This window comes from Ambystoma mexicanum, chromosome 14, assembly GCF_040938575.1.
Source record: "Ambystoma mexicanum isolate Mex_15411 chromosome 14, UKY_AmexF1_1, whole genome shotgun sequence".
Taxonomy (NCBI): domain Eukaryota; kingdom Metazoa; phylum Chordata; class Amphibia; order Caudata; family Ambystomatidae; genus Ambystoma; species Ambystoma mexicanum.
In genome coordinates, this window is record NC_090940.1 from 155892609 (window position 1) to 155905415 (window position 12807).

A 12807-nucleotide genomic window follows, 5' to 3' on the forward strand; every position below is an offset into this window, starting at 1 on the left:
ATTAAATATAAGGGATGCTTGAATTCTAATCACTGCTTCTCCACTTGACTACAGTGTGTGATCCTGGGCAAACCATTTTATCTCCCTGTTCTTCAGTTCCCAAACCTGCCAGAATTGGGAGCCCTTCGTAAAACGCTAACGCCAGCATTAAGTGCCATATAAAACAGGACATTTGGATTATAGTAGCTTTCTTTGTACATAGCGTTTCCTACCACAGGTGCTACTTATACCCAGATCACTGGTACTCTTTCCATCAACCTTGCAAGGGTCAAAGCTTGAGTTGGGACAACCAGGATTTATACATGGCATCTGCCGCTTACACACAATTCTCAGTTGGAAATAATAACAATAATAATAATAATAAAATAATATAAATAAATAGTAATCATATTAATTTCACATGTTCATATGTGGTGCTTCACACCAGATTCTTCCCACTTGTAAGAGCATTAATAAAAAGTGTAATTACTAGCAAATGTAATATTACTCAAATGCTTGCTTTTCTAGCCAACCTTGTATATGCCTTTTTTAATACATTCAGACACCTTGACAATTGCCCTGCAATCACTTTTCTAGCTGAAATTTGGAATTCCACCGTTTTCTTTTGAGATGGGAATCCTGAGTTTCAGTTCAGAATTCATAATCTAGAGCAAAGGTCATAGGCCCTCATTACAGGCGGGATACCAGGGAAACTGCCTTACTGTTTCCACAGCCCAATATCCTGACATTACCAGGATATTATGGGCGGTCGAGACGCCAGCAGGTTCCCATTTCATGGAATCAGGGATGGGATTGCCAGAATGACCGGCACTGGTAGTACCGGTCGCAGTGGTTCTGGCCTTTCTTTGGAGGTAGAGGCCTGATATATCAGCAGGTCAGGCCTGCCGGTAGATAAGAGCCCCCACCGGCAAACTTGGGTTTCCCTTGTCAGGTAAAAATGCTGGTGCCAGTATTATCAGCATTTATTCCGGCATTTTTTCCTGACCGGGGACCTCGTAATGAGGGTTTTAGTCTCAAGCACAGTCTGGAGCTCAGGTTTGCGTAAATTATACCAACTGGACTTTTTACGCTTACACTTGGATGTAAACAGGTCCCTTCTGTGTAATTTTCAACATTTGCCTATTGGAGCGCAAAAAGGGAGTGTAAAATAGGGGCATACTCACCTTTTCGCTCCCCCTTTGCACTACGTTGTGTAAATGTAGTAAATGCTGCCTGCCATTTACCCAGTTCAGGCAGCGTTTACAATGGATTCCTATAGAATATGCTTGCTTTTTGCTGGTGTAAAATGCAGGCGGATTCCATAAGAATTTACAGCATTTAGGCCAACATGAAAATGTAATGCTGTCATAAATGGTGGAGTATTTGTATGGTGGAGCGGAAGGGGGAGGCCGAATCGTAACTTATGGTCAGTGACTCATTTCCACCATACAATCGAATGAAAATGAGGTGTCATGTAAATTCAATGCATAAAAGTCTTCCACATTACTTTTAGGCATTGAATTCCAATTACTCCTTGAGCAAATAGGGCTCCATAGAGTTCAGATTAGGCATTTTGATTGCCCTTGAAAGAGTGCCCAGTTGTGTTAACTGAAATTCAAGAGAATTAAATCCTGAACACTGTGAACATTCGGTCACCCATTCCATGTCACGAAAGAAGAGCCTGGCTATGGATAAACATGAATTCATTGGGCACGAGATGAAACTGGCACGCAAGGAAAAATGCAGTAAACAGACCGCTCTTACTATGGCCCTGCCTACTAGAACACCAGCAAGGTGGCAATCAGGACCGCGCCAACACTTGCAGTGCAGAAAGGAACTTAAGACCTTGCTCTTCAGTCAGTACCATGGTGCCACCTAGATACCCTGGCACTGCCACATCACATCCTATCCCTGTGCCTGGAACATCCCAGGCCACATATTGTAATCCCTGCTCGTTTCCTCAAATGTTAAGTCTCGTTCAGCGCTCTGATGCTTGCTAGCTAGGCTTGTGTCTATATAAAACCAATATGCAAAAATAACCACAAATGGAATACAAAAGACTGGAATTTCCCAAACTCTTAGCTCTTAATGGTCGTTCTTGAATTTGTATTGTAAGCGGGATGTGTGCAACTTGATAACGAAGGGTTGAAAATATATTGCGTGGGTGATTCCTGAACAAGTGTTGTGCTTTACATCCTCTGCTCTGTGGTCAGCATGGTTGAGAAATATCCACATAAGTCTGAGTTTCTAAAAAAGCATGAACATTCCACAAGACAACAAAGCACCCGTCCCTAAAGTTAATATGTTTTTGTTTCCTGCTCAAAAGATAGGATATCGAACAGGACTGATCAATTGAATATTTAAATCCTTCCTGGTTTTTGGAGGGACCAAAACATTTGCAAAAAATCTCCTGAAAGCTTTAGGGATTTAACTACAGTGATCCAACCATAGCAAGTGTGTGATCACAACATGTGGTGATCGGTCCAATGGCAGGAGGATGCCCAGCAGTTTCTAGGGCCATTGGCTGTCAAAGGAAGGTTTCTGACGCAAAGTATTAAGATGCTTTGCAGAAGGAACTGTGCAGAAGTGCAACCCTGAAGATCCGCCTCAGCGCACAGTGCAGCAATTATGGTCTTGGACTAAAGAGGCGTCGCCAGGGGAGTTGAGGGGTGATCCCAAGAAAATGCAGAGCGCAAGGTTGGAAGATGGTCTATAATATTGCTAGCCTAGAACTTGAGTTGGTTGTGTTCAATTAGGATTTGAAAGACATTAATAGCTGAAATGTTATTTAGAAATCTGGAGCGTTAATCTGTCTCCTCTCTGGGCCTTGTGGCGTGCCATCTTCTTTACTTTCCCTAGAGAGTTGAAAACCTTTGGGCAGTGAGTGCCAAGTAAATTAAGTTATTCATCCATCCTTTAATCCTTTAAATGGTCTACACTGTACCTGAGATCCCAATGACATCTTCCCCACCAGTGGCGCTGCCTTATTTGCCGTAAAGGAGGAAGAAAGGCGCTCAGTATGAAATGGATCCCTGCATGTGGCTGAATTTACAGACAATGCACAGGATGATGTAGAAATAAACAGATGCCTGGAAAGAGACACATCAGCAACATTCTAAAGATAGACAGATTACATGTTTTAAATTAGATCCAATGACTTCCGCTCCTTGACCAAAAAGCCTTAAATGTTGACACATGACACATTAGTTTTCATTGATGTTGCTCAACATTTGTAAGAAATTATTACATGATATACATGTCAGCTGGGACTTCATGCAGGCCACTGCAAAACCATTAAGGGGGTTATTACAGTTTTGCTTGTGCAATAAAGGTGCTGTAAAACTGGCAGTAATTCCAGACCTGACACTTTTACTGTATCGTCAAGACACAAGTTTGCCTGTGGGGGCACTGATTTACCTCCAGGCAAGAGCTGGAGGTACATCTTGCCCCATCGGCAGAAAAACACTGGAATGGCTGGCACCAGTAATTCCAGTGCCAATGATTCTGGCATTCCCCTCCTCGGAGTCCTATTGGACTCCATGGAATGGGGTATTACTTACCTTAGTGGCACTTGCAATCTGCCAGAAATTCCATCAGACCGAGCCCTGTTAATGGTAGATCCGTTTGGTGATATCCCGACGTTAATACTGGCAGGATACCACCAGAGTTCAAGTAATTTTCCTACAGAACCCAAGAGTGCCAAATTCACCAAAATGAATGCACTGGGTTACTCAAACTTTCTCCTAACTTACTGGCCGTGCCAGGTGTAAGTCTGAATTACACAATGCAACTTCTTCTTTGAACAGCATATCCCTTTCCAGGGGTGAGCCAATGGGAAGTCAGAGCGACACAGTTTAACCTCTTTGTATATTGGTCTTAATCAACTTCCTGATGTTCATACATCCCTGAAAGTGTAAGATTGTAAATAATTGTTCAAAGCAAGAGAAAAAGGAAAGTAGCAATGCGTTTATTGAAGGCAAATGAGGTGACTGGTCAAGGAATGTGAAGGTAGGTTAGCCATATTGCAAAGGTCAGTCATATTGCTAATGTCAGCCATATTGCTTAAGGTCAGCCTTATTTCTAAGGTAGGCCATATTATTAAAACCAGCAAAGGCTGTGTCTATGTTGTTTAGGTTTGTATAGGGTAACACGCTGGTGACGTACCTTGACCGAGTTAAAATTTGAATGAATAAGACATTGCGTGTGCAGAAAGATAACACTGTAATGGCAGCTAAATAAGGCCTCCTTTTCTTGTCTCGGCATTATTGTAATTTGGTCTTTGAGGGCTTCTCTTAAAAAGAGAAGTCTTTTCAAACAGAAAGTACACCCAGGCAGGAAAAGAACTCGGGAGGTTTTGCTACAAACTCTTTGATAAGTAATTGGAGCCAGTGCTTTAAGTGGGCCGGGGGCAGGCCCTGGCGGTCTCCAAAATGTGGGGGTGAGCCGGGGCCCTGCCTGGGCCCCTTAGTCCAACCACACCATGCTGGGACACATTATCCGCCATGGCCACAGCCGCAAAGGGAAATGCGCCTGCCATTAAGTCAGGCAAGCTCACAGAAGTTGCTGTGGCTGGCAGGCACTTCTGTCACTCACTGTAACTTCCTCAGGTGACCCCTCACGCGAGGGTCACCAGACGAAGTTACTGTCCTTTTGTTTCCCCGCGCCCTCCCCAGGTCACTGAGGTGTCTTTAACCCTCAGCAAACCTGGGGACTCTGTGACATATTTCTAGTTTTATAAAAGATATTTTGAAAAGTACACAATTCAAGCCATTTTTTACAAAGCTTTGTTGACGGACAAAGACTCCTCAGCCTTTGTCCATCGGCAAAGCTTAATAAAAGATGGATTCAATTGTGTACTTTTCAAGCCATCTTTTATAAACAAAGACATATATTACATATTTCTATGTTTAAAAAAAAAAGGCTTGAAATGTACACAAACCATAGTAAGGTACTCACGCAAATATATAAATGCTATATGTTTGTGTGCATACGTTATGATAAAAATTGGTTATTTATAACACGCTTAATACCGAAGAGGTTTCTAAGCACGGACCAAGAATTCAAACCTGTGTTGCTCTGCGTTGTCTTGCTTCAAAGACGTGTGCATTGCCACTGAGCTCTACTACCCGTACTTTACTATGGTCTGTCTACTCTTCAAGCCATCTTGAAGTACACAAACCAAAGTAAGGCACGCAAACAAATATATAAATGTAAGAATGTATATATTTATGTGAGTACCTTACTATGGTTTGCGTACTTTTCAAGCCACCTTTTATAAACGTAGAAATATGTTATATATTTCTATATTTATAAAAGATGGCTTGCAAAGTACACAAACCATAGTAAGGTACGGATACAAATATATAGATGCTTACATGCATTTATATATTTGTTTGTGTACCTTATAAGGCCCCCACCCTCAATTTCTTATCTCACTTAAAGCCCTGCAAACTCCCTTTAAGTGAGGTAAGAAATTGAGAGCGGGGTCTGATTTGGGGGCGTGGTTTGAAAAGTACACAAAGCATAGTAAGATATGCAAACAAATATATAAATGTATGCAAGGCCTGCATGGGTTGCTTTCATAGGACAATGTGGGACACATTTCATTTTGTGTAATTATTTCACAATGTTGGATCTAAGAACCTTGAATAAGGTTTTACTGGCGCTGGGGAAAATAATCCCCCCCACTGATTACGCCTCTGCACCAATGCTAAGGGATACCAATTTCCTATCACCAGCACCCGCCACTGATGACGCCTCTTCACTGATGCTAAGGGATAACCAATGTCCTATCACCAACGTCCACCACTGATTACGCCTCTGCACTGATGCTAAGGGATACCAATGTCTTATCATCAACGTGACCTTCTTAACATATTATTTCTATAGGGTTCATTTTTGGTCAGATTGCTTGCAAACCAGATGGAAGAAACCAAATACATTTTGCATGTTTGTCAACTTTGGAATGTTAGCATAGAGTTCTATTAAGGGGCCCGTAACTTCCTGAACTGTAAAATGCAAATGGAATAGTTTTAAGAAGCAGCAGTATCTATAAAATACAAACAAGCATTTATGGCATCATTGTCTGTGCAAATCTGTTGAGAACCATTCATGGTGGATCAACGCTGTGATGACATCCTTCTTAGTCCCACCGGACCTGGTGAAACTGAGTAAAAGGGCCTCCGCAAGGGGATTACATTATCGACTCAATCCTTTCTCCCACCAACATGAAAAAATCACAGCTGCATTTTGGAACTAGCTTATAATTAAATGCTCCAAATAGGACTTCAGGCTACGTTGGGAATTAGTGAAGTATTATCCTATATTTGTGCCACCCATCTCCAAAAAAATAGCAACTGGAAGAAGTGGAAAAAGATGCAAATGTTTGCCTCAATAGAAAACACTTCAGAAGGCCATTTTCTTTAAGGGAATGAGAGAAGCCCGACGCTATACTGGTGTGAGACTTAAGTCTTCAGAAAGGGACAGGCCGGAGTCCCTCTCCCCAGGTGGTTTGTCTTGCTTTCGGAGAACAAGGCCCTCGCCGCAGAGGCTGGCACTTCTTAGGACAGCTGTTCTGTCTCTTGTGTCCACTGCAGAGGCCCCATCCATTTCAAAACAGAGGTCATCGTATGCATAATTCACATTGCCGCATGGAAAGTTCTGGAGCTTGACCAGCTCAATCCCGCCAATGTCTAGGTGAGCGCACTGTCCTCTGTTTGGAGATGCTCGCGAACTGGGGGAGGAGCTACAGTTCCCATCGAAACCAGAATCTTCTTGTTCAACCGTCGGTTTAGGGTTAGTATTTTGACTAGATCGGCAGGCACTATCCATGACTAAGGAGCCATAGGTGGGGTTCCAGAGGTTCTTGTTTTTGTTGGTCAGTCTTTGTGCTGTCTGCAGTGTGCACTCAGCAATTGAGCTGGAGTTTTGCTGGAACCAGGGCGCACTGGTGGAGTCACTGAGGCACGGCAGCGATGGCTCCTGCACAGCCCATCCTCCCAGGCTGTCCACAATGAGCTCTTGCGGGCACTCGACAATTTTAGGCCCTAGTCGTTGTGCCTCTGGTGATCGCTGTACTAGCTGCTGTGTGAGGCTGGGGCTCATCACCAGAGGAGTCATGCCACTGGAGCCTGCGGGCCGCATTCCGGCACTCCCCTCTTCTTCCGGTGCTGGGCTGCATTCCACAGGAAGCTCAGTATTGACGACGTCAGGATCCTGAGACAAAAAAATACAGGTTAGACTAGTTTACATTCCAACAAAAGAAGTTTCTAAAGAGGGGGTTTTAGTGAAAAAACAGTAATGTGAGCATGTAACTGTGAAAGAGTTTGGAACTTGCAGCGTGATTAAAATTTGATTTGGTCCTAAGAGAATTTTCCATCCGAAATCTCACTATTCTTTCCTCCGCCAAAATGCAACAATTTTCAAAAGTGCACATGAAGGAAGTAATACTCTTAACAATGATATTGATTGCACAGTTTGCGAGTTCAAGAGCTTGCGCTTTACTGCATGCCACTACTATACATTATAGGCACTTATTGTAGAGAGCTAGAGACATGCACTGCAGTTGAAGCCTCGCGTACCGTGTCCAGCAGCAAATCCAGGAGAGTGAAAGAACAAATTACTTACCCGTGGTAAAGTTATTTCGACTTGATGTTCCTCCCACATATTCCTCATCTCATGATCTCTCCTTTCAGCAGCTGATGCTGGAAGGAGATATCAGTGGATGAAGAATACGTGGGAGGACGCAATCCATTTGAAGTTAGCATTGCGATGGCACGCTGTGTCCATCCGTGGCCAATCTGATGACACTGTCAGGAAGGACTGTTGCCTAATGTGTGAGCGGTTTTAGTGTGGTGGGCAGCCACCCACAGGGAAAAGGAGTGGGACCATCCAATGGTAGCGGATTTTGATCAATAAAACACAGTCTAAATCGTGACTATTGATTGGCACATGAAGGTGACGGCAACCGCGACCAAGTGCGGAGCCATTAAGCCTTGGACAATTGCTTTAAAACTCTGCGGGAGCCTGAAACAAACAAATCAAAATTAAACTCAAGCTTCACTCAAAGCGAAATACCTGGGTGCAATACTTGATCCTTTCCAAGATGGTGGTGAAATCCGGTCGATATTCCGGACTGTGTTGCCAACACTGTGTCATGATTCGATACCTGAAAAAGTAAGAAGTTAACATGAGGAAAAATTAATATATTGTATCTCATTCTATAAAGTTAATATGCGTTCTGCAGGCTGCAAATTTAATTGATGCAGGCGCTTGCGTCTTACTTAACGTGAAATAGAGACATAAAAGAATCTAGGTTTTGGCTTCTTACGAGGCGGCCTTATACATCAAAGAACGATCAAGATAATACTAAGCACCAGTTTTTCTGCCAGTACCTTTGATTTACGAGTTTCACATGCATGTATCGCTTAATCATGCCCCTTGTCGGACTGCGATTTTCAAAATTATAGCTGATCAAGCGCGCTCACAGGTGGTACTTACACAGGCCCGGGACAATTCTTTGGGGGATCCATGCGCCCTCCACTGGTGACAAACTCCAGCACTTCCTGGTTGGTTTTACATGGATAAGGCATATAACCCAAGGAGAAGATCTCCCAAAGCAGTACGCCAAAGGACCTGCCAAGAGAATAACCAAGCCCACCGGCCCTTTAGTTTTATTGGCACAAAACTAGGATCCCTCCTACGATTCAGCAGTTTCGATGAGAGGAACTAATTTGCCTATTGCCAAAACACTTCGCAATACTTTAGCACTGCCCACGGGATTAGTAAATTACAACCTCAAGTAACTATGCAATGTACAAAAGAAACACGTGCATATTTAAAAACCTGGTGCAAAGCTGGTGCAGCACAAATCCCAGTCCTAGGTACATAGTTTATTTATTTTTTACGGTATCTAGTAATAATAACGAAAAATATAATAACGAACATCATTTTTAATGACCAATTGCTACTGAAAAAATACTGAATTGGTTTAAAATATATATATATGGGGGTTGGGGAAAGAGGCTAGAAAGGGAGAGGGGGTTGGAGTGGGGTTATAAACAAAGGGAAACAGGTGGTTTGGCGGAACCCCCAAAACAAAAAATAAAACAGTATTTGTTCGGTAAACCTATTTTGTAAAATGTTTAATTTTATTTTTTGATTCATTAATATCACAGTGACCCCTTCTTTGCACATAGCACTGTTACCATCAAGCGCTGCCCCCTCGCAGCGCAGCTCGAGAGAGATGGTAGAACAACAGCAGGTAACAGAGTATACTTTTCACTCTATTTTATTTGCCCCTATTATCTTTGATATGGGTGCTATGCCCCCAAAACACACACACACACACTCTTGTTAGACCTCAGATTTGTTCCATCCTTGCGTTTTTATATTCTTCCATCCAATCTTCGATTTTGTTACTAAAAGGCAACTTTTCCGTTTTAAGGGAGTTTCACCCATTTTTAACGAAGTGTATATTTACTAATCGCCCTTCAATTTTTTGACATAACGGTAAGAATGTTGTGACGCACTGTGTTATGTCTTGAGATAATATGTCTAATTTTGTTATTTTGTATTTGCGATGTCACGTCACTTTTTAATTGAATAATACACTTTAGGGGCACTCCGTTCAGGAAAAGAGACACATCGCCAATGTAGTCCTGGAAAGGCAGGTCCTACAACCCTTGTGACCCAAAGATCACCCTGCTAACTTCTATTGACAGGAAACAGTAACTGCAGCCCAGGTTGAGAAGAGTAGTCAAAGATGGTTTATGCAGACTAACTCCCAGAAGAGCCAAGCCTCCTGGAAAAGAGGATTATTACCTCCCAAGCCACCATTGCCATCCCTAAAAAGCTCCTAGCAAGCCTTAAGAACTTCCAGGAAACCCGGTACAGGGACTTGCTCCAAGTGGAGTGACAGCCCAAAATTCAATGTGAGTGCCTGTGGTTCCAGTCTATAGTACCTGGCTGTTTGGAGCATAGGGAATAGGTGGAAGAATGTGTTCACTTGAATACACCTAGGCAGTGGAGGAAGGCCCCTAAAGCATGTGCTTCACGTGCCGGATAGCCTTTTCACAGAGAAGTTGCAATGGACAGTTGACCTCTTAGAGTGTTGTCCTCAATGGAAACTTTTTCTTCTTTGACCTAGCTAGCCTACCATGCATCATTTTACAACATTACCTCGCTTGTAATTTGTTCATACTGCTTTCCAGTGACTTTTATTTACCAATTCACTCTATACAAAGGCAGACTTGTTGTCTCTTCACGATCGGCAGTCAATCTGGTTATTGATTGGGGTGGGGGAGATGAGCAGGAGGGAAAGCAGCATGATTAGTTGCAACTCTTGAGCACACCCCTATGGCATTACGCTTCCATGACATGACTTAACGCAATACCTAGTAATGGCCGTAATGAAGGTTTTGCTGGCCAATAAGGGGAACTCTCATCTCTTCTATTGATTACACTTACTTCCGGCCAAAACACTGAAACTATACACTCATCCCAATGATCACTGTCACTCAGGCTTAAGGTTTTCTTTCCCTACATGTTAAGTCTGTCCTCTTCACCCCACAGATACCCATCTGGCTGCCGCCCTGCGTGTGCTCACAGTTGTTCCCTACACGGACATGTCTGAGCGCTTTGAGAGCACTACCGGGGTGATGTGAGGAGTATAAAAGACAAATAGCGTAATTTACCATAAATTCCTCCAGGGTGCTTTCAGAAAAGAAATGAAAACCCTCCCCTTCATCCAACACTTCCCTACCACATCGAACCCCTCTCGCCCTCCACCCTTCGACTAACAGAATGAGGGCTACTGTATAACCCCTTACTGCGCTCTGCAAATACCCCAGCACGTGTTTGTACCCACTCCATGGGCCTCATTACAATTTTGCTGGTCCGAAAACAAGGGTGCCGGTAAGCTCACCGACATCCTTGTTTCTGAACTGGCAAACTACGTGTCTGCCTGCTGTGGCCGATGCGCCCGACAGGTCTGACCCTGCCGGGTGCAACGGCCATGGTAGGCAGATTGTTTATGGAAGCGCCGGCACCGTTAACAACGGTGTCGGCGCTTACGAGTCCCCACTCCCATAGAGTCCTATGGGACTCTATGGGAATGGGGATTTACATTTTACTGGCACCTGACTTGCCAGGCCGCCAGACTTGTAATCTACAATCCAAAGGGAGACGATTTTGGATTCTCCACCCTGTTCTTTCCCAGACTAAAGCTTTCTGCACGGCCTGCGAAGGAATCATCTCACCGTTCCACTTCAAGGAGAATGCTCCAATAGGATGATCTCTGCTCAAGCCTTTGAATTAAACAAGAAGGTAAGCATCACCACTTCATTCCCTCTCCTTCCTCCCTCCTTACAATTTAGCCATCAAATCCCGTGGCACAGTAAGACCTTCAAGAAAATACAAAGACAGCAGTCACAATGGAAGAAAGGAGAAGGAAAGAGAAGGAAGATGCCTGAGCCACTCCTTTGGATCAGTCAGCCAGAGACTCGAGAGGAATCCCACATCCTCACCTCAGACAACTTCTACTGACCTTCATTTCCAGATATGAGCTCACGCATCCACCTGAGTCGAGATACTATGAACAATCCACAAGATATCGGCTAACAATGGTAAATGGAGACACACAACACATCTCTAACTCAACAACTTTGCCTTTGCCCACTCCAGCAAACCACCAATCTACCATAACACCACAACCACAAGAACCAATACCTACTACATCATACATCACTAGACAACCTACAACAGTCACAACCACCCCACAAGGATGCCAGAATGTAGTGCCAGAAACTTAGAAGAACCTCATGGGCCTCTCTGAATCTGAAAGCCTAACCTTGGAGACATGGAAAGTCAATAAAACCAACAATAAAAGAGACATGCATTTTCCTCTGGACTTCAAGATCCACCATGGAACGGTGGGCACCAAATGCCTCATGGTTCAAGGCATGCTCAATCGCCAATTGCCAAGCCATCATCCGACATTTTGTCGAGATCTACTCTTGATCATGGTAATCTGGCTCTCTGATGACCATTCATCAGTTATCCACAAAAGTATCCCGCCAGGCTACAAGATCAAATGCACAAGTCATAGCAACAGGAGAGATGGAGGGATAGCACTGGTACACAGAGACTCAGTCATAATATCAATACCCACCATCAACAATATCCCAGACTGTGGATAGCTTGCCACCACCAGCTCCATTTGTCACACTTCATCTCACCTCCTTATATACAGAACCCAATGCTACAGCCCAAACATTGCAGAGAAACTCAGTGATGCGGCTGCCACCCTGCCCATGGTTCGCCAATATCTGAATACACTCTGCAACATGAACATCTGGCTTGAGAAACGATACACTCCTGACATAGGTTCCTTCACAGTGAACCTTGCTACATTACAGGGGAAGGCAGAGAACTAGAATGTTGAGAGCGCTGATCAGGACACAATAATGGGGACCTTGCTGCCGATGACTGGGTTCATATGAGACGGTGCCCTGTCCTCTCAGGGAATGGTTATAACAAAGTGGGGTGTGAGCATGTGTCACACTGGCGCTAGGTCAGTAGTGATACTTTTTCTTAAAAATCTTTGTTTAATATACAGAAATTAGCAGAGTTTTTTTCTTTCTTTCAATTCATAAAGGTGTTATTGGTGAGGTTCAGCCTTTTATAGGAACAGTTCAGCCAACAAATGTTTCGACCCGACAGGGGTCTTTTTCAAGGCTGTGGTAGGTATAAATTAATTGCATCAATGTTAGTGTTATGATTGTGATAAACTGTTCATTGTGAATCTGAGTAGGTGATAGATACATCACG

At 43.5% G+C, this 12807-nt stretch overlaps 1 protein-coding gene across 1 annotated transcript in view; it reads right to left on the reverse strand.

Annotated features, from left to right (window-relative positions):
• Positions 1-5313: 5313 nt before the first annotated feature.
• LTK (leukocyte receptor tyrosine kinase) overlaps positions 5314-12807 on the reverse strand; it is a 621554-nt gene continuing 614060 nt past the window's right edge. The window contains exons 27-29 of the mRNA XM_069638785.1: positions 8479-8613; positions 8056-8146; positions 5314-7194 (exon numbers count right to left, since the gene is read on the reverse strand). Coding sequence (XP_069494886.1) covers positions 6427-7194; positions 8056-8146; positions 8479-8613 — 994 coding nt within the window. The 3' untranslated portion in view covers positions 5314-6426. The remainder of the gene's footprint in view (positions 7195-8055; positions 8147-8478; positions 8614-12807) is intronic.